Source organism: Brachyhypopomus gauderio, chromosome 7 (assembly GCF_052324685.1).
Source record: "Brachyhypopomus gauderio isolate BG-103 chromosome 7, BGAUD_0.2, whole genome shotgun sequence".
In the NCBI taxonomy this organism is placed as follows: Eukaryota; Metazoa; Chordata; class Actinopteri; order Gymnotiformes; family Hypopomidae; genus Brachyhypopomus; species Brachyhypopomus gauderio.
In genome coordinates, this window is record NC_135217.1 from 23,127,016 (window position 1) to 23,142,499 (window position 15,484).

At 49.7% G+C, this 15,484-nt stretch overlaps 1 protein-coding gene across 2 annotated transcripts; it reads left to right on the forward strand.

Moving 5' to 3' along the window:
* Positions 1-792: 792 nt before the first annotated feature.
* Positions 793-13,906, forward strand: ptchd1 (patched domain containing 1). 2 transcript variants are annotated; one of them, XM_077012688.1, is made up of 4 exons: positions 793-1,835; positions 1,952-2,454; positions 6,634-7,300; positions 10,407-13,906. In XM_077012688.1, the coding sequence occupies exons 2-4, from the start codon at positions 2,029-2,031 to the stop codon at positions 12,056-12,058; spliced, it is 2,745 nt and encodes a 914-aa protein (XP_076868803.1). In that variant the 5' UTR covers positions 793-1,835; positions 1,952-2,028; the 3' UTR covers positions 12,059-13,906. The 2 variants fall into 2 exon arrangements, with proteins under 2 accessions (XP_076868803.1, XP_076868802.1); XM_077012687.1 differs by having other exon boundaries at positions 793-2,454.
* The last annotated feature ends 1,578 nt before the right edge of the window (positions 13,907-15,484 follow it).

Below are 15,484 nucleotides of genomic sequence, written 5' to 3' on the forward strand. Positions count from 1 at the left end.
CGCCTCCATCTGCTAATGCGTGACCTGTTCTCCAGAGTCCAAATACCCACTAGTTGAAGCAGTTAGAATGCTTGTGGGAGCTGGACCGGTTCAGCCCTGCTCAGATATACGCCTAGCTGTGACAGCGACGCGCTCGTTTTTAGGCAAACTTGGCAAACGTAGAACAACGTCATCAGCCTCTCAAACGATTATCTGACTTCCCCTAAATCTATAACCGTTCGACATCTGATAATATAATCCGAGGATATAATTAATCTACTAAGAGTAATTGATACTTTGGGCTCTGCTAACATAAGTCGTCAATCGAGGTTTTACTTCGCCGGTTATCGGCGCTAAAACGCTGCCGTACTCCCGCGTGGCGGTGCTACACCTACGTCATCAGCCCACCGCGCGCACTTGATGATGTGAGGGCTGCAGCATGTGGCGGCTGAACAACCGTCATCAAAAATAAAAAGCTTTGTAGCTCTTTTTATGTTGTATTTTGTACTTTTTGTATTGTCTTCACAGCTATATTTTTGTTTAGAACGATTGTTACGTGGGACAAAGAGTCTATATTATGGTCTTATAGGTGGAATTCATCTTGGAAATGTCCTTTAAATTTATTCAGCAAATAAATTTAAAAGGTTTTCGGTAAAACCCTGAAAAATGTAAATTGACGCACTTTGGAAAACATTAAATTGCGTAGCACTCCTCTATATAAAGCCCAGCACCCTAAATGTGCCAATTAGTGGGAAGAGCGCCGTCAGCGCGCAGTATGATCGGCTGCTGTCGGCTAGTGTGTTATCCCGGTATGCTATGACAATAACAGCCTGCGGTTCCGGACGATCGATTAATATTTTTTCAGATGGGCTAACCTTTTTAGCAGCCTGTAATCTAGCATATTTTGCAGCGTTTCACATGCACACGCCTTCACATTCTGCGTGTGCACGTGAATATGTGCGTAAAACGAGAGAGAGAGAGAGAGAGAGAGAGAGAGAGAGAGAGAGAGAGAGAGAGAGAGAGAGAGAGAGAGAATGCATCTACTCAATACCCCTTTACCACTCAAACACGTTATCTTCATAGAGCAGGACTGCGCGAGGCGAACCGAATCGAGGCGTTGACAGTCTTCGTGTTTCCTGGGAGTTCACCATTCATTCGTGAGTAATTAAGAGCCGCATCGCTTACGTTTGTGCTGAACCCTTATGGGAACCAAGCCTTTCCTTGAAGACACGAGCCCAGATTTGCACATCAACACTGAAGTAGTCTACCGAACGAAGATGACCACAAGTGTCGGAGCAGCACCTCTTTGGAGCCGGCGCGCGCTCAACAACGCCGGTCGGGGATGGAGATGAGAATATCTCCGCTGACAGCGCGAGACAACGATCGTGGCGGAGCGCAGTGCTGGATAACACCTTTAGCTTGAACTGGAACGATAATATATACCTGGTAGAACCAATGGAATACACGACATTATATTTATGCATTTAAAACTACTTGCACTTTACAATGAAGGGCGTTTATTACATGCCCCAACAAAATGAAGTCAATATGCACCGAAGTGGTTTACAGCAGAGAGGAACTTTCTCCCTTGTATTTTTTTAAGACACCGGAGGTTGGTCTGGAAATGTTGCATACGAAAAGTAGCCAGTTTCTGCCGTACATGTTCCAGACCAGTCCAACGACGCATTTGTGCAAATAAGCAAGTCTATCGAATAAGACATGAAACTTCAAAGACGTGACTAATATATCAGTTTAGTTGTCTGTCGTCATGCCCTGGTGACCTGGTGTTTCAGTACTGTGCTTGCCAGTATATCACTGGGTAATCGATGGACGGTCGGATAACTGTTTGTCCCAGGGTGCGTATCATTCACGCGGCTGTTACAGTTGGATATTTCTCTTCAGTGTACGCAGTGATGCGTCTGTCTGATACCCTAAGGTTTACAGTTCTTATTTTTGCCATATTCTGGTTCAGAATTACGGGCCGCAGACGTGCAGCAAATGTGTTCAAACAGACATACAGATGTTAACCGTTGATCACTAACGCCCCTGATGCTGGAGAGCAGGCGGTGGGAGAGACTTGCTTCCCGCAGATTGTTCCTCGCGCTCACGTTGTGGCTGCATTCTAGAATGTTGCGGCGCGTGCTGCACGAGGGGCTCAGGACGTCTTTCCACAAACTGGGCCACTTCGTTGCCAACCACCCGGTGTTCTTCGCCTCTGCGCCCGTGCTCATCTCCATCCTTCTCGGCGCCAGCTTCAGCCGATACCGCATAGAAGAGAACGTTGAGTACCTGTTGGCCCCGAAACACAGTTTGGCGAAGATAGAGGGGAACTTGGTGGACAGCCTCTTCCCCGTTAACCGATCAAAACACACATTGTACTCAGACTTGCAGACACCGGGTAGATACGGCCGTGTTATCGTGACCTCGCGCAGGGGGAACGTGCTGGACGCCAACCACGTTGATCTTGTTTTAAAGGTAGGAGGAAAAGTTTTAAACGTGTTTGTTTTAACTAGCATCATTCTCTGAGGTCTATTATTTAGTTATAAATTCTGTGCTTACATTATTTCATTATGTCATATATGGATATGGACGCATTGAGACATCATTCAGATAGTGACATATATTTCCCTATCATCAACACAATAATCATGTTTACACTTTACCTCAATAAACAAGTTTTTTACAGAAAACACCCAGTTCGTTCTGTAGTTAGCCTACATAAAGTCAGTTACAGATCCTTTATTCTTAGAATCTTATAGCCGAGTCAGTGCTCTGGTTTAAACTTTTTGGAACGCACACAAGTCCTATTTAAAGTTGCCTAGTTAGGTTACTGAAGTAGTTTAGGACATTTCTGTCAGGGGAGGAGCCCATGAAACACCGCCCAGAAGCAGCAAGGATTATTAATGCGATGCTCCACTGCAGAATCTTATAACTGTTCATGCAGACGATCTGATAATTGCCTTGGACACGATTGCTCACAATAACAGTATTAAAATGAATTTAAGTGTTGAAGAGAATGCTCAAGATGACATTCCACCACTGATTATGTGATGGTTTGGGAAATGCTTGAGTCTCTGAAGGAGAACTGTTCCTAGATCAGTTCTACCACACAGCAACAGAACAGAGAAAATGTACCTTTAGCAGCTCATAGGTGTGTGTGTGTGTGTGTGTGTGTGTGTGTGTGTGTGTGTGTGTGTGTGTGTGTGTGTGTGTGTGTGTGTGTGTGCGTGTGTGTGCACGCACGCATGTCTGTTTGTGAGAGAAAATGTTTGACAACTTATAGAAGCATTCTCCTTGCGTGTCTCTTTTTATGTATGATTCCAATCAGAACTGGTGTTCCGTAGCTATACTCCGTACCTCGTTCCTTGAAACCCATCTGAACACATACAATATACATCTGGTATCTGTGGTGCAGATAAACCTTTATTCGATTCTCAAATGTAAACAATTCATTTTTATATCACAAGCAGTTTCAGGTAAAACCAAAAGGTTCAGGAGATCACTGGGGTTCAGGTCATACCGATTTGGAAGGACTGATAGGGACACGTTTTATTGTCAGATAGAATTAGGATTAGGGTCAGGATTAGGGTTGGGGTTAGGGTTTGGATTAGGGTTAGGATTTGGGTTTGAAATTTGATCAGGGTTAGGATTATAGATTCTATGTGGGATCTGATAAAAGCCATCAAGGGAGAATTCTGCCTACCACCAAGGACTGCTAAAAGTCTAAGTTTAAAAGAATACTGTCAGCACTGCTTGGAAACATGTCTTATTTTAGGGTGTACTGCAGAATTCAGTGGATAATATATCTTAAGGCCTGTGATATTGTGTTGTATTTCCTGATCAGGAAGGGATGTGAGCCTGTGTCCTGCTGGTGATGGAGCAGTGCCAGGTTCTTCCCTGTCAGCAGGGCCAGCTGTAATACCCTGTAACTGTTGCTATGAGAACCCTAAGCAGCCATCCAAGAGGCAAATAGTTTTTATGATGGCAAAAATGTAATGGGATTAAAATCTTAATCTTGTTACATTCTCATCAGGAATCCTTTTTACAGAGTGTCGTCTGTACGGATACATCGAATTGAGTCTGAAGTCTTTCATATAGTGCACTTTGGAAGCGTTAGACCACAGCACCCAAACTGTGTGGGGCATTTAGTACCAAGCCTTTGCAGTGCTTTTATTTCCAAACAGGAACCTATAAAATACTGAGATTGGGACTGCGTCCTCTCCCGTCCTTTCCCGTCCTTTCCCGTCCTCTCCCGTCCTCTCCCGTCCTCCTTAAGGTTCACAGGCTGCATCAAAGCTCCACCACCAGGAGCTTGTTTGTATTCTTTCTGCAACAAAACACATTAAGTTTTACCATAACCTTGAGCACTGTGCTGCTGTCTCAGGAGAGACGTATCCCACGCCGCGTCACCCAGCTAGAACTTCACAGTGGAGGATGCGTTCAAATTGCAGTGTGTCAGAAGGGTTGGTAGCTCAGAAAAACATCGAGTGCATAGCAGAGAAGCCCCCAGTAAACATTCAATGGGGGATATTGAATTGGATGGGGAACCTGGTTCCTCTGCACTCATCTTTGGGTTTGTGTGGCACTGCAGGCGGCTGGTGTACATCCAGGCCAGCGCTTCTGAACGCAGGCACACATATGTCATGCTTCGGCCTCTGATGGAGGCTTAATTAGGCAGCTGAAGCAATTAAAGGTCCGTTTGGTGAGGTCTGACATTTCTCTCCGTCTAGAGAGCTGGAAATGCACTCCTGGTAATGACTCCGAGCGGCATACTCCGGTGATCTGACCCCCTCTTATCGCTCCTACACACGCCATGGAGATACTGACCCGAGTAAAAAACATTTGTTCATCTTCTGGACCCTTTCGCATACTGTGCTGAGGAAAATAAAGGGAGCGTCAGCCCTAATCCCAGAGACCCACACGAGGAAATTATTCTCATATTCCACTCGGAAAGATGTTCAGCAAAGAAATCCTTCGTGCCTTTTGCTTATGTTGCTTACAGACGACAGTGTGAACGAGTGCTCACCCAGGGTGTCTGATCTGCAGTGCAGCTGAAAGCTGTCTCAGAAACGAACGACCAAACACGCCTCTTCTATGTGGTCAGCACATATGTCCTCTTAATATGAAATCACAGCAGCATCTAGCAGTAGTTTGTAGTATAATATTGTTGATCTGTGCGTTCCTATGGCTACCATAGAATGATTTTAAACAGGAAGTGAAAGTGGCTGCCCACTCCTTGTAGCTGTACCATGCTTTCCTGTTGCCTGGCAACCACTACCCTGCAAGTCTCAACAGTTGCCGCCGAATGCCTTAAGAACTTGATATAATCACATACTCTTAGAACCTCGATGCCTCCAATTTCTCTGTCAGCGGAATGGCGGTGGCTTTAATTGTTGTGGTGGATCGCGGGTCCAGATTGGCTCTTTAACATGATCTGCTTGAAATGTAGTAGTTGCAGAGACACCATATAAATGGGTTGACCATGGGTTGTACCAAAAGTACGAGTGTTGTTTGGCAGTGGTGCTGTCCTGGGCGGGGACAGCGTATAGCTGCAGACAGAGGCTGCCCCTCGTCCTCTAGCAAATGATCCCATGGATGTAATGACTCGGCCCTTCCTGGTTGATTCGTTTGGATGTGCACCATCAAATTCGACACACTTTATTCAGTTTCACGGTAAAACCGCATCGGATCCAGACGTTGTTGCAGAATGCATGACGACTGAGATTAGCAAAGGCTACAAGTTGGTTAATAATAATTAAAACAGGTTTGTCTTTAAGGCCCAACAACATGTTCTACTGTGTGCTGCATAACTGCTTCTACCATTTACTCCATATCTCTCCACGTCTCCTCCATATGTCATCGTATCTCCCCCATATCTCCCCCATATGTCCTCTACACCTCACCCATTTCTTGCCATATTCTTGCTATGTCCACTTCATCTTCCTCATTTCTTCCATATCTCCCCCATATCTTCCCTACATCTCCCCTACATCTCTCTCATGTCTCTCGCATATCTCCCCTGCATCTTCCCCATATCTCCCCTACATCTCTCTCATGTCTCTCCTATATCTCCCCTGCATCTTCCCTGTATTTCCCTCATCTTTCTCCTATCTCCCCTATATCTCCCCCATATGTTCCCTACATCTCCCCTACATCTTTCTCATGTCTCTCGCATATCTCCCCTGCATCTTCCCCATATCTCCCCTATATCTCCCCCTGCATCTTCCCCATATCTCCCCTATATCTCCCCCATATCTCCCCTACATCTCCCCTACATCTCTCTCATGTCTCTTGCATATCTCCCCTGCATCTTCCCCATATCTCCCCTACATCTCTCTCATGTCTCTCCTATATCTCCCTCATATCTCCCCTATATCTCCCCTACATCTCTCTCATGTCTCTCCTATATCTCCCCTGCATCTTCCCTGTATTTCCCTCATCTTTCTCCTATCTCCCCTATATCTCCCCCATATCTCCCCCATATCTTCCCCATATCTCCCCTATATCTCCCCTATATCTCCCCTATATCTCCCCCATATCTCCCCCATATCTCCCCCATATCTCCCCTATATCTCCCCTATATCTCCCCCATATCTCCCGTATATCTCCCCCATATCTCCCCCATATCTCCCCTATGTCTTCCCCTCGTGTCAGCTCCACACCAGCATCACACACATCCAGGTCCCCATGCTGGGCTTCAACTACACCTTCGCTCACCTCTGCCTGCTGGACGACAGCAAGAACTGCATCATAGACGACATCCTGCGGGCGCTGGAGGAGATCCGTGTGGCGCGGGCCTCCAACCGCACCGCCCCGCCCCTGCGCTACCCCATCACGCGGCTGAAGGACGGGCGAGAGGCCTACATCGGGCACCAGCTGGGCGGGGTGCAGGCGGCCGGCGGCGGCAGAGAGGGCGTCCGCGCCGCCCGCGCCCTCCAGCTGACGTACTACCTGCAGGCGGCCAGCCCGCTGCACGAGGTGGTGGCGTCCCGCTGGGAGCTGCTCTTCTGTGGTGAGGTGGAGCGTGTGGGGCGGGCACACCCGGAGCTGGGCCTCTACCCCTTCACCTCGTCCTCGCTGCAGCGAGACTTCCAGCGGACCAGCCGCGTGTCGGAGCGTCCGCTGCTCTGCAGCCTGGCCGTCTGCCTCTCCGTGGCCGTGGCGTGCTGCTCCATGCGGGACTGCGTGCGCACCAAGCCGTGGCTCGGGCTCCTGTCGCTCGTCACGGTCAGTCTGGCCACGCTCACCTCCGCCGGCATCTTCAACCTGGCGGGAGGGAAATACAACTCCACGTACCTCGGCATCCCCTTCGTCATGCTGGGTAAGTCCTGTACACACACACACACACACACACACACACACACACACACACACACACACACACACACACACACACACACACACACACACACTCAGTCAGTGTATGCTGAGAGATCCATCTCTCTCTCTCTCTCTCTCTCTCACACACACACACACACACACACATGGCCATTAGCAGTATGTGTAGGAGGGTAAGCAGGACAGAGGGGAGAGGGGGTGGAGCCCCCCGGGGGGGGGAGCCAAAGATGGAGGTGGAGGATATATTAGGCAGAGGGGGTGGAGGTAGATGGTAGACAGGACAATGGTGTGGATCGTAGACGGGCGGAGTAGATTGAAGACAGGAAAATGTAATTGGTGGTAGATAGGGCAGAGTAGATTTTATATAGGGAGGTGGCATAGATTGTGGACAGGGAGATAAAATTGATGGTAGACAGTGGAATGGAGTGGATGGAAGGTGGGGTGGCTGTAGATTGTAGACTGGGAGGGTGGAGTAGATTGGGGACAGGGAGGTGTAATTGATGTTAAACAGGGAGGTGTAATTGATGTTAAACAGGGAGGTGTAATTGATGGCAGACAGCGCAGTAGAGCAGATTGTAGACAGGGAGGAGTAATTGATGTTAAACAGGGAGGTGTGATTGATGACAGGCGTGGGGGGTGGAGTACATGCTAGATGCAGGGGTGGAGTAGATGGTTGTGAGCTGCCTCACAGAGTCACGTTCTCAGTAACTCAATACTGAGTCCTGCCAATACTGAGACGATGTGTGTCTGTACAAAATAGGCAGATTCCAGACATGCATCTCCCTCTGTTTAGCCCGCACCCCCTTTTGGCTATCACGCAGTGGTATCTGCTCCACACACGGGTGTATTAGTGCCATTCAGACTCATGTGCACCATCCAGTGCTGCCAGGCATGTGTGAGCAGGGATGGAGGTAGAGAGCTCAGCCGCATCCCCGGCCTACGCAGGAGTGTGGGGGTCAAGCAGTGGCCGCCCCTGAATCCCTCCTGCTGTTCCTGACACTGGAGGGGCGCCGTATTGGCAATTATTGCGAGTTAATTGCAACATTACCGACGTCTGCCAGCACAAAGGGTCTCTCGGGTCAAGCCTCTGGGTGCGAAACCTAATGGATGGATAAGTCAGCATTCAGATGTGCTCATATGTTATTGCTTTAACAATGATAGAAAGATCAACTGAGGACATATCCTGACTGTAATTGTTGGGATCAACATCACATTTATGTCTGAGGGAGACACTAGAGTGCTTCTTAACACACGTGTAATGAGTGTTATAGTGTTTGATGTGTAACAGCAATGTGTGTGTCTTGATTGAAATGTTTTAAAATGGCAGTGTGGTTTAATATTGGGCCAGAGGGAAATTTCAGGAATAAATTCCACTGCCACCAAAATGTGCAGCAGAGTGTGTGTGTGTGTGTGTGTGTGTGTGTGTGTGTGTGTGTGTGTGTGTGTGTGTGTGTGTGTGTGTGTATGAGAGCAATGAGGCAGGGAAGGAAGCAGAGAGAGAAATGTTTTGTGCGTGTGTGTGTGTGTGTGTGTGTGTGTGTGTGTGTGTGTGTGTGTGTGTGTGTGTGTGGTGGGAGAATAACCGAGGATGAAGTTGAGCTGAGTGCCCATCCCCTAGCTCCCTTCCTGCTCTTGTTTGTCGTGCCGTGCTGTGTCATCTCTGCCCATCACGTCTCCCCTCCTCCGTCTCCGTGCTGAGGAATCTCTGCGCTTGTATTCATTTGTTCAGCACCATGTGCCCTGAAGTCCTTCCGAGCCCGGGTTTAGAGTGTGGCCCAGCGCACAGGCTGCTGTCTCATGGGTCCAATCCGAGCTTTTGCACTCCATGGGTGGCACATGACTGGCTGCTTTCAGCCTTTCGGAGGCTTTAAGGCTTTATGGCCGGGAATACTGTTCCCAGGTCAGTATAAAGGCAGAAGAGGTTGTGACAGGGCAGAGGGAACCTCCGTCACGGCTCATGACTCACCGATGCCGTGGCAACCCTGGAGGTGAATGCCATCTGCTCCGACTGTGCACAAAACCCAGGAGAGAAGAGGAGGAAGGAGGGGATGACAGGAGGGACGGAGAGGTAGCACAGCACCAACGGAACAAGTGAAAGATGGAGGCTCACACGCAAAACAGGCCAACGCGGAAAACTGCCATGAGTGTTAGTTTTAGCACTTATGCTTCAAAAATGCTTAAAATAATGAGCCCTGTTCTCTCTGTGTGTGTGTCATGGTCTGTTTATTCACGCTTTTCTGTGATCGTTCGCGGGATTGAGGGATGCTGCGATACCACAGCAGTGTCTAAAAGCAGGCTGACCCAGTTAGTCCGTGGGCCCGCCGTGTCTTCTCCAGGGCTGCCGGCCACGCCCCGCTCCCCTCCTCACATCTATTTTACATGATAGGATTCGCGACGCTACGTGCTGGAGAAGCTCTCTTGTGCAGGACTGCGGGTCGGAGAAGGCGGGGCGTTCATCCCGACGTCCGACGTGGTGGAGAAGGAGAGGATGTCCAGCCTGTGGTTAGCCCTCAGGCCGTCTTCCTGTTCATCGATCCAGCCTAAATTAGCCGGTGATGCATCTGCTCTGGATCTGGTGACTCTGAAGGTCTTGAAGGTCCCTAATGACCAAATAGTGGAAATGCAGTTTGAGTTTGAATGCAGATTGAGAACGATGCATCGCTCTGGTGTGACGTGCATGAGCTCCACTGCTGTACACACACGAACGCTGGGGCAGGTAGTGTGAGACGGACAGCGAGGCGTCCCAGAGGCAGACAGCAAGACCTTCGCACATCCATCCATCACGCGACTGCGCCAACACTGCCTCCTCTTCCTCCTCCTCCTCCTCTTCCTTCTAGTCATCATCATCATCTGCCTCGTCAAACCTTTATTTAATGTTTCATGTTCTCATTTTCCCAGCAGGCTCTCCTGTCACTACAGGTGCCAGGACCAGTCACATAAACCAGTGTCTTAGACTTGCACTGTTTCCTTATGTGTTTTCGATGCAGGATTAAAACACCACTTATGAACTCTTTCTTTCTTTCTTTCTTTCTCTCTTTCTTTATTCTCTCTCTCTCTCTTTCTCCCCCACCTCGCTCTGCCTCCTTCAGGTCATGGCTTGTTCGGCACGTTCGAGATGCTGTCGTCATGGCGACGTACGCGGGAGGACCAGCACGTGAAGGAGCGCGTGGCGTGCGTCTTCTCCGACTGCATGCTGCCCTTCACGGCCAGCACGGCCCTGCACCTGGTCACGTTCGGCATCGGGGCCAGCCCGTTCACCAACATCGAGGCGGTGCGTCTCTTCTGCAGAAGCGCCTGCCTCTCCGTGCTCTTCAACTACCTCTACATCCTCACCTTCTACGGCTCCAACCTGGTCTTCGCCGGATACCTGGAGAACAGCTACCGCCACAGCATGTTCTGCCGCAGAGTGCCCAAGCCGGACCTGCTGCAGCAGAAGCCGGCCTGGTACCGGTTCCTCATGTACACGCACTACGACGAGGAGGCGGCTGAACCCGGAGACCTGCAGGCGTACGAGACGCACCTGCTGGTGGCCTTCATGAAGCGCTACTACTGCGACTGGATCACCAACACCTACGTCAAGCCCTTCGTGGTGCTCTTCTACCTGGTCTACATCTCCTTCGCGCTGATGGGCTACCTGCAGGTGACGGAGGGTTCGGACCTCAGCAACGTGGTCGCCACGGAGACCAGCACCATCGCGTACACGCGGGCGCAGCAGCGATACTTCAGCAGCTACAGTCCCGTCATCGGCTTCTACATCTACGAGTCCATCGAGTACTGGAACGCCAGCGTGCAGGAGGACCTGCTGGAGTACACGAAGGGCTTCGAGCGCATCTCCTGGTTCGAGAGCTACCTGAACTACCTGCACGGGCAGAACGTCAGCACCAGCCTGCCGCGGGGGAACTTCACCGAGCACCTGCGCTCGGGCTTCCTGCGCCAGCCGCGCTACCTGCACTTCTCCGACGACATCATCTTCGCCAAGAGGGCCGACGGCGAGGTGGACGTGGTGGCTTCCCGCATGTTCCTCGTGGCCAAGACGACGGAGAACAAGCGCGAGGAGATGTCCGTCCTGCTGGACACGCTGCGGAAGCTCTCCCTGACCTCCAGGGTGAAGTTCATCATCTTCAACCCTTCCTTCGTCTACATGGACCGCTACGCGTCTTCCGTGGGCGCCCCTCTCAAGAACTCCTGCATCGCCGCCCTCTTCCTGCTCTTCTTCTCCACGTTCCTGGCGGCGGACCCGCTGGTCAACGCCTGGCTGACCGTCACCGTGGCTTCGGTGGAGTTCGGCGTGGTGGGCTTCATGACCCTGTGGCAGGTGGAGCTGGACTGCGTGTCCGTGCTGTGTCTGATCTACGGCGTGAACTACGCGGTGGACTCCAGCGCCCCCTTGGTGTCGGCCTTCACGCTGGGCCGGGAGGCCACGCGCACGCGCTGGGTGAAGGTGTCGTTGGAGCGCCACGGTGTGCCCGCCCTGCAGAGCTACGTGTGCTACAGCGCCGCCCTGCTGCCCCTCGCTGCGGTGCCCTCCAACCTGACACGCACACTGTTCCGCTGCCTCTTCCTCACCGCTCTCATCACTGCCTTCCACTGCCTGGCCATCCTGCCTGTGCTCCTCACCTTCTTGCCCCCCTCCAAGAAGAAGAGGAGAGAGAGGAAGGGCACAGCTGAGAACCGGGAGGACATAGAGTGCGTGGAGATGGCGGACAGCACGCACGTGGTCGATCAGATTACGACAGTCTGAGTGAGAGACGATCGTCGGCTGGGTGAAGCACCCAGAACGAGGCCCAGGGGTTGGGTCATGGGTCATGGTGCCCATCAAGAGCCCTGAAGTGTGGGCACGGAAAGCAGAGACACACCCTGGCGTAACCGGAGAAAGCCACGGGTGTCCTTGCAGCAGTATGTGTGTGAGCTGTGTTGCAACTGGGCTTTGTTGTCATGGTAAAAAGTGCTAGCTAGGCCCTGTCATTGGCTGGGTTGTCATGGTGAACGCCCCGTGAAGGTTGTACTGCACAATCTCCGTCCCTTACGGTGTGGGGGAGAGCCACAGCTGGGCGCTGTTCAGACCGCTGCAGATAATCACACAGCTTCTCCTCAGCCAGGCTGCATCAGATCATCTCCTCCTCAGTGTGGCTCCATCAGACCATCTCCTCCTCAGTGTGGCTCCATCAGATCATCTCCTCCTCAGTGTGGCTCCATCAGACCATCTCCTCCTCAGTGTGGCTGCATCAGACCCTCTCCTCCTCAGTGTGGCTCCATATATATATATATATATATATACACGCACACACAAACATATATATAAGTTTGTGTGTGTGTGTGTGTGTACATCATACAATATTACTGTGAGACAATGCAGGCATCTAAGGTGTTATTACAGACCCCCCAATCATACTTAGAGGGTTATGGAATACTTGTAGGTAGATCAAAGCAGCCATACTCATGTTTTTGAATAGCCATATATTTTATTAGCCATAAAATGGCAAGTATTTTAGCTTCTGTGATAATGTCTCAGTGAGACCGTAATGGTCTTTGGCTATTTTGTGGTAATAAAGGAGGTGCATGCTTGAATGGATGTCAGTAGGTATAGAGGTTTCCTCAGATTTCCTGTTCTCCTCTCCTCCCATTTCCTCTCCTTTCTTCTCCTCCTTTCCTTTCCACTCCTCTCCCCTCCCCTCTCCTCTTCTCCCCTCTCCTCTCCTTCTTCCCCTCTTCTCTCCTCCCCTCTCCTCTCTACCCTCTCCTTTTCTCTTCTTCCCTCTCCCTTCCTCTCCTCCCCTCCACCTCCTCTCCTCCACAGCCTGTCTTGGGCACACTAAAGGTTTAAAGGGGCACAGCTTATAAGCGGAGAACACCAAGCCAGCGCGACACCGACAGATGCTACTGTTGGCAGGTTGAGTAGCACTGCATCACTTCATTGTAACCCCCTGGTTTGCTGGTCACTTTGGCTCTACATATGTATCATGTATGCATACATAATTCACATCTCATCCTGCTCTAAAACTATCCCTAACATGGGCATGTGGTAACAGTTTAACTGTGTTGCAGTGCACAGGGTATATAATCCATGCAGGAATTTTACCCTGTTCTCTTTTCTTTTTGTGGTTTCCTCTTAAAATGCTGAAAATCACCCCGTCACAGACGTAGCGCCTTATCAATATGCATGAGCCCACCTGTGTTCTCCTCCCCTCTGTGTATGAGACATTTGAGGGAGAGCAGGCCCATCAAATCACTTTATGTTTCACACGCCCTTCAGTGCTGAGGAGACTTGTGTTAGCTCAGTCTGAATGTAAAATGGAGTCCACTCTGGTCCTTCCTCACACCAGTATGAACTGGGACAGCTAAGACTTCGATTATGTCAGCTAGATTCTTTCACACAGCTAACCGGACAGCAGACAGGGTTATTGTGATTGTTTATTTCTTGTGCTAACAACTTGCTTGCACAAGCCCTCGTATCCGCTGGTTTCTAAGGAATTAAAAATAAACAGACTGAACCCTTCAAGTGAACGTCTTGGAGTTATAAACCTTTGACATGAAGGAAGAGGAAAAGGAGACGACACTCAACTCATTTTTGGCATTGTCAGGTGGAGTAACTTCGGCTGGGCGGGGCAGGGGGTGTGGTGTGAGGGGGTGGGGCGGAGCATGGGGCGGAGCTCCACAGCAGGCCGCACCTGCTTGTTCTTTTTCTGCAATGCCACTGCAGCAACCTGACAGATGGGGGCAACCATTCCTCACACTTCACTTGTTCTTCAAATGTAACACAGTCTGCTTTCTTCATTCCCACAGCTCTCCAGTAAGCTAGCGAACGTGTTAGCTACTTAGCTACCTAGTTAGTTGGCTCGCTATTAATCGGCACCGACACGGTCAGTGCAAACTGCTGCATAGTCCTTGATATGTGGGTTAGTGAAAATGCTTTGAAAACCCTGGCAGACTCTCAGCCCAGCTCCAGATCAGAGCGTACCATTGCAGTTAGTCTGGGGTGGGACGAGATCACGCTTCCTCAGGTTGTACCACTATCGTCCTGCTGTGGAAACCAGGGTTGCTGTGTCACTGTGTGTGGTATGACCTAAACGTAAAGGTATGTCCCTCTTAGCATACTTGAAAGCTCTTACCCTTTAAGAGAGATCCTTTTTTGTTTTGTTTTCTCTATTTTATAAATATATTTTATACATCAGTTCTCTGATGTGCTGAGTGAGAGAATATGATGTATCCCCTTCACCTCATAGCAAAATCACTCCCACTGTCTGTGATATCTGTTAATTTGGTCACTGAACATCAAGATGATGCATATCTATGGTGTACCTCTACGATGGACACTCAGGTTTGCACTTGGGATAATCTGGAATATGCCATTTTGGTATCAAGGTATAATTACAGTGAGGCAGTATTGGCACCATGGGTCATTTAAAGATGTCAAAATACAGTAGAATTACTGATCAGGTCATGTTGAATACGCACACACAGACTCACTTGCACGCACGCATGCACAAAACATGAATAACACACTAAATTTTCAGAGGGAATTGGTTGGTTTTCTATTTGTTTGTATGAATTCCAAATGAATAAAGCAAAAGCAACACACTCTCTTCAATTTAGCAGAGTCATTTTTGTCACCGCACATACTCACTTTTGTTTATATACAGGTTTCTTCCTCCGATTAGTCAGTATGGTCATTGATTTAAGGGCCAACATTGCTCCACACTGCCATCTTGTGGTTGTCACTCATTTCTGTGTGTGAACATTGCAGTCAGACTTCTCAGTGTATCAAAAGATGGAAAATACCCTACCAGACATTACATGTTCAGGAGGTTCTCATAATATGCACAGGCAGGTTTTATAAATGCACGCAGGTGGAGCTGACACACGTTCTAAGAGTAAACCATGCAAATAAGAGCTGTTCTTAAAGCATGACAAAGTGTGACATGTAGACCTGCCTCTGTACACTGAGAGTGCCTGTTACCATGAGCAGCCTCCCACTGAGAGCCTCACTAACCCTACACTACTATTAGCATGATGAAAGGGTCAATTTTATAAACACCGCACACTACACTGAAAGGCAGTGTTTGCGTATGTGTGTGTGCGCGCATTTGTGTGTGAGAGTGCGAATAAGTGGGGAGCGTGTGCATGTGTGTGAGAGTGTGAATAGATGGGGAGTGTGTGTGTTTGTGTG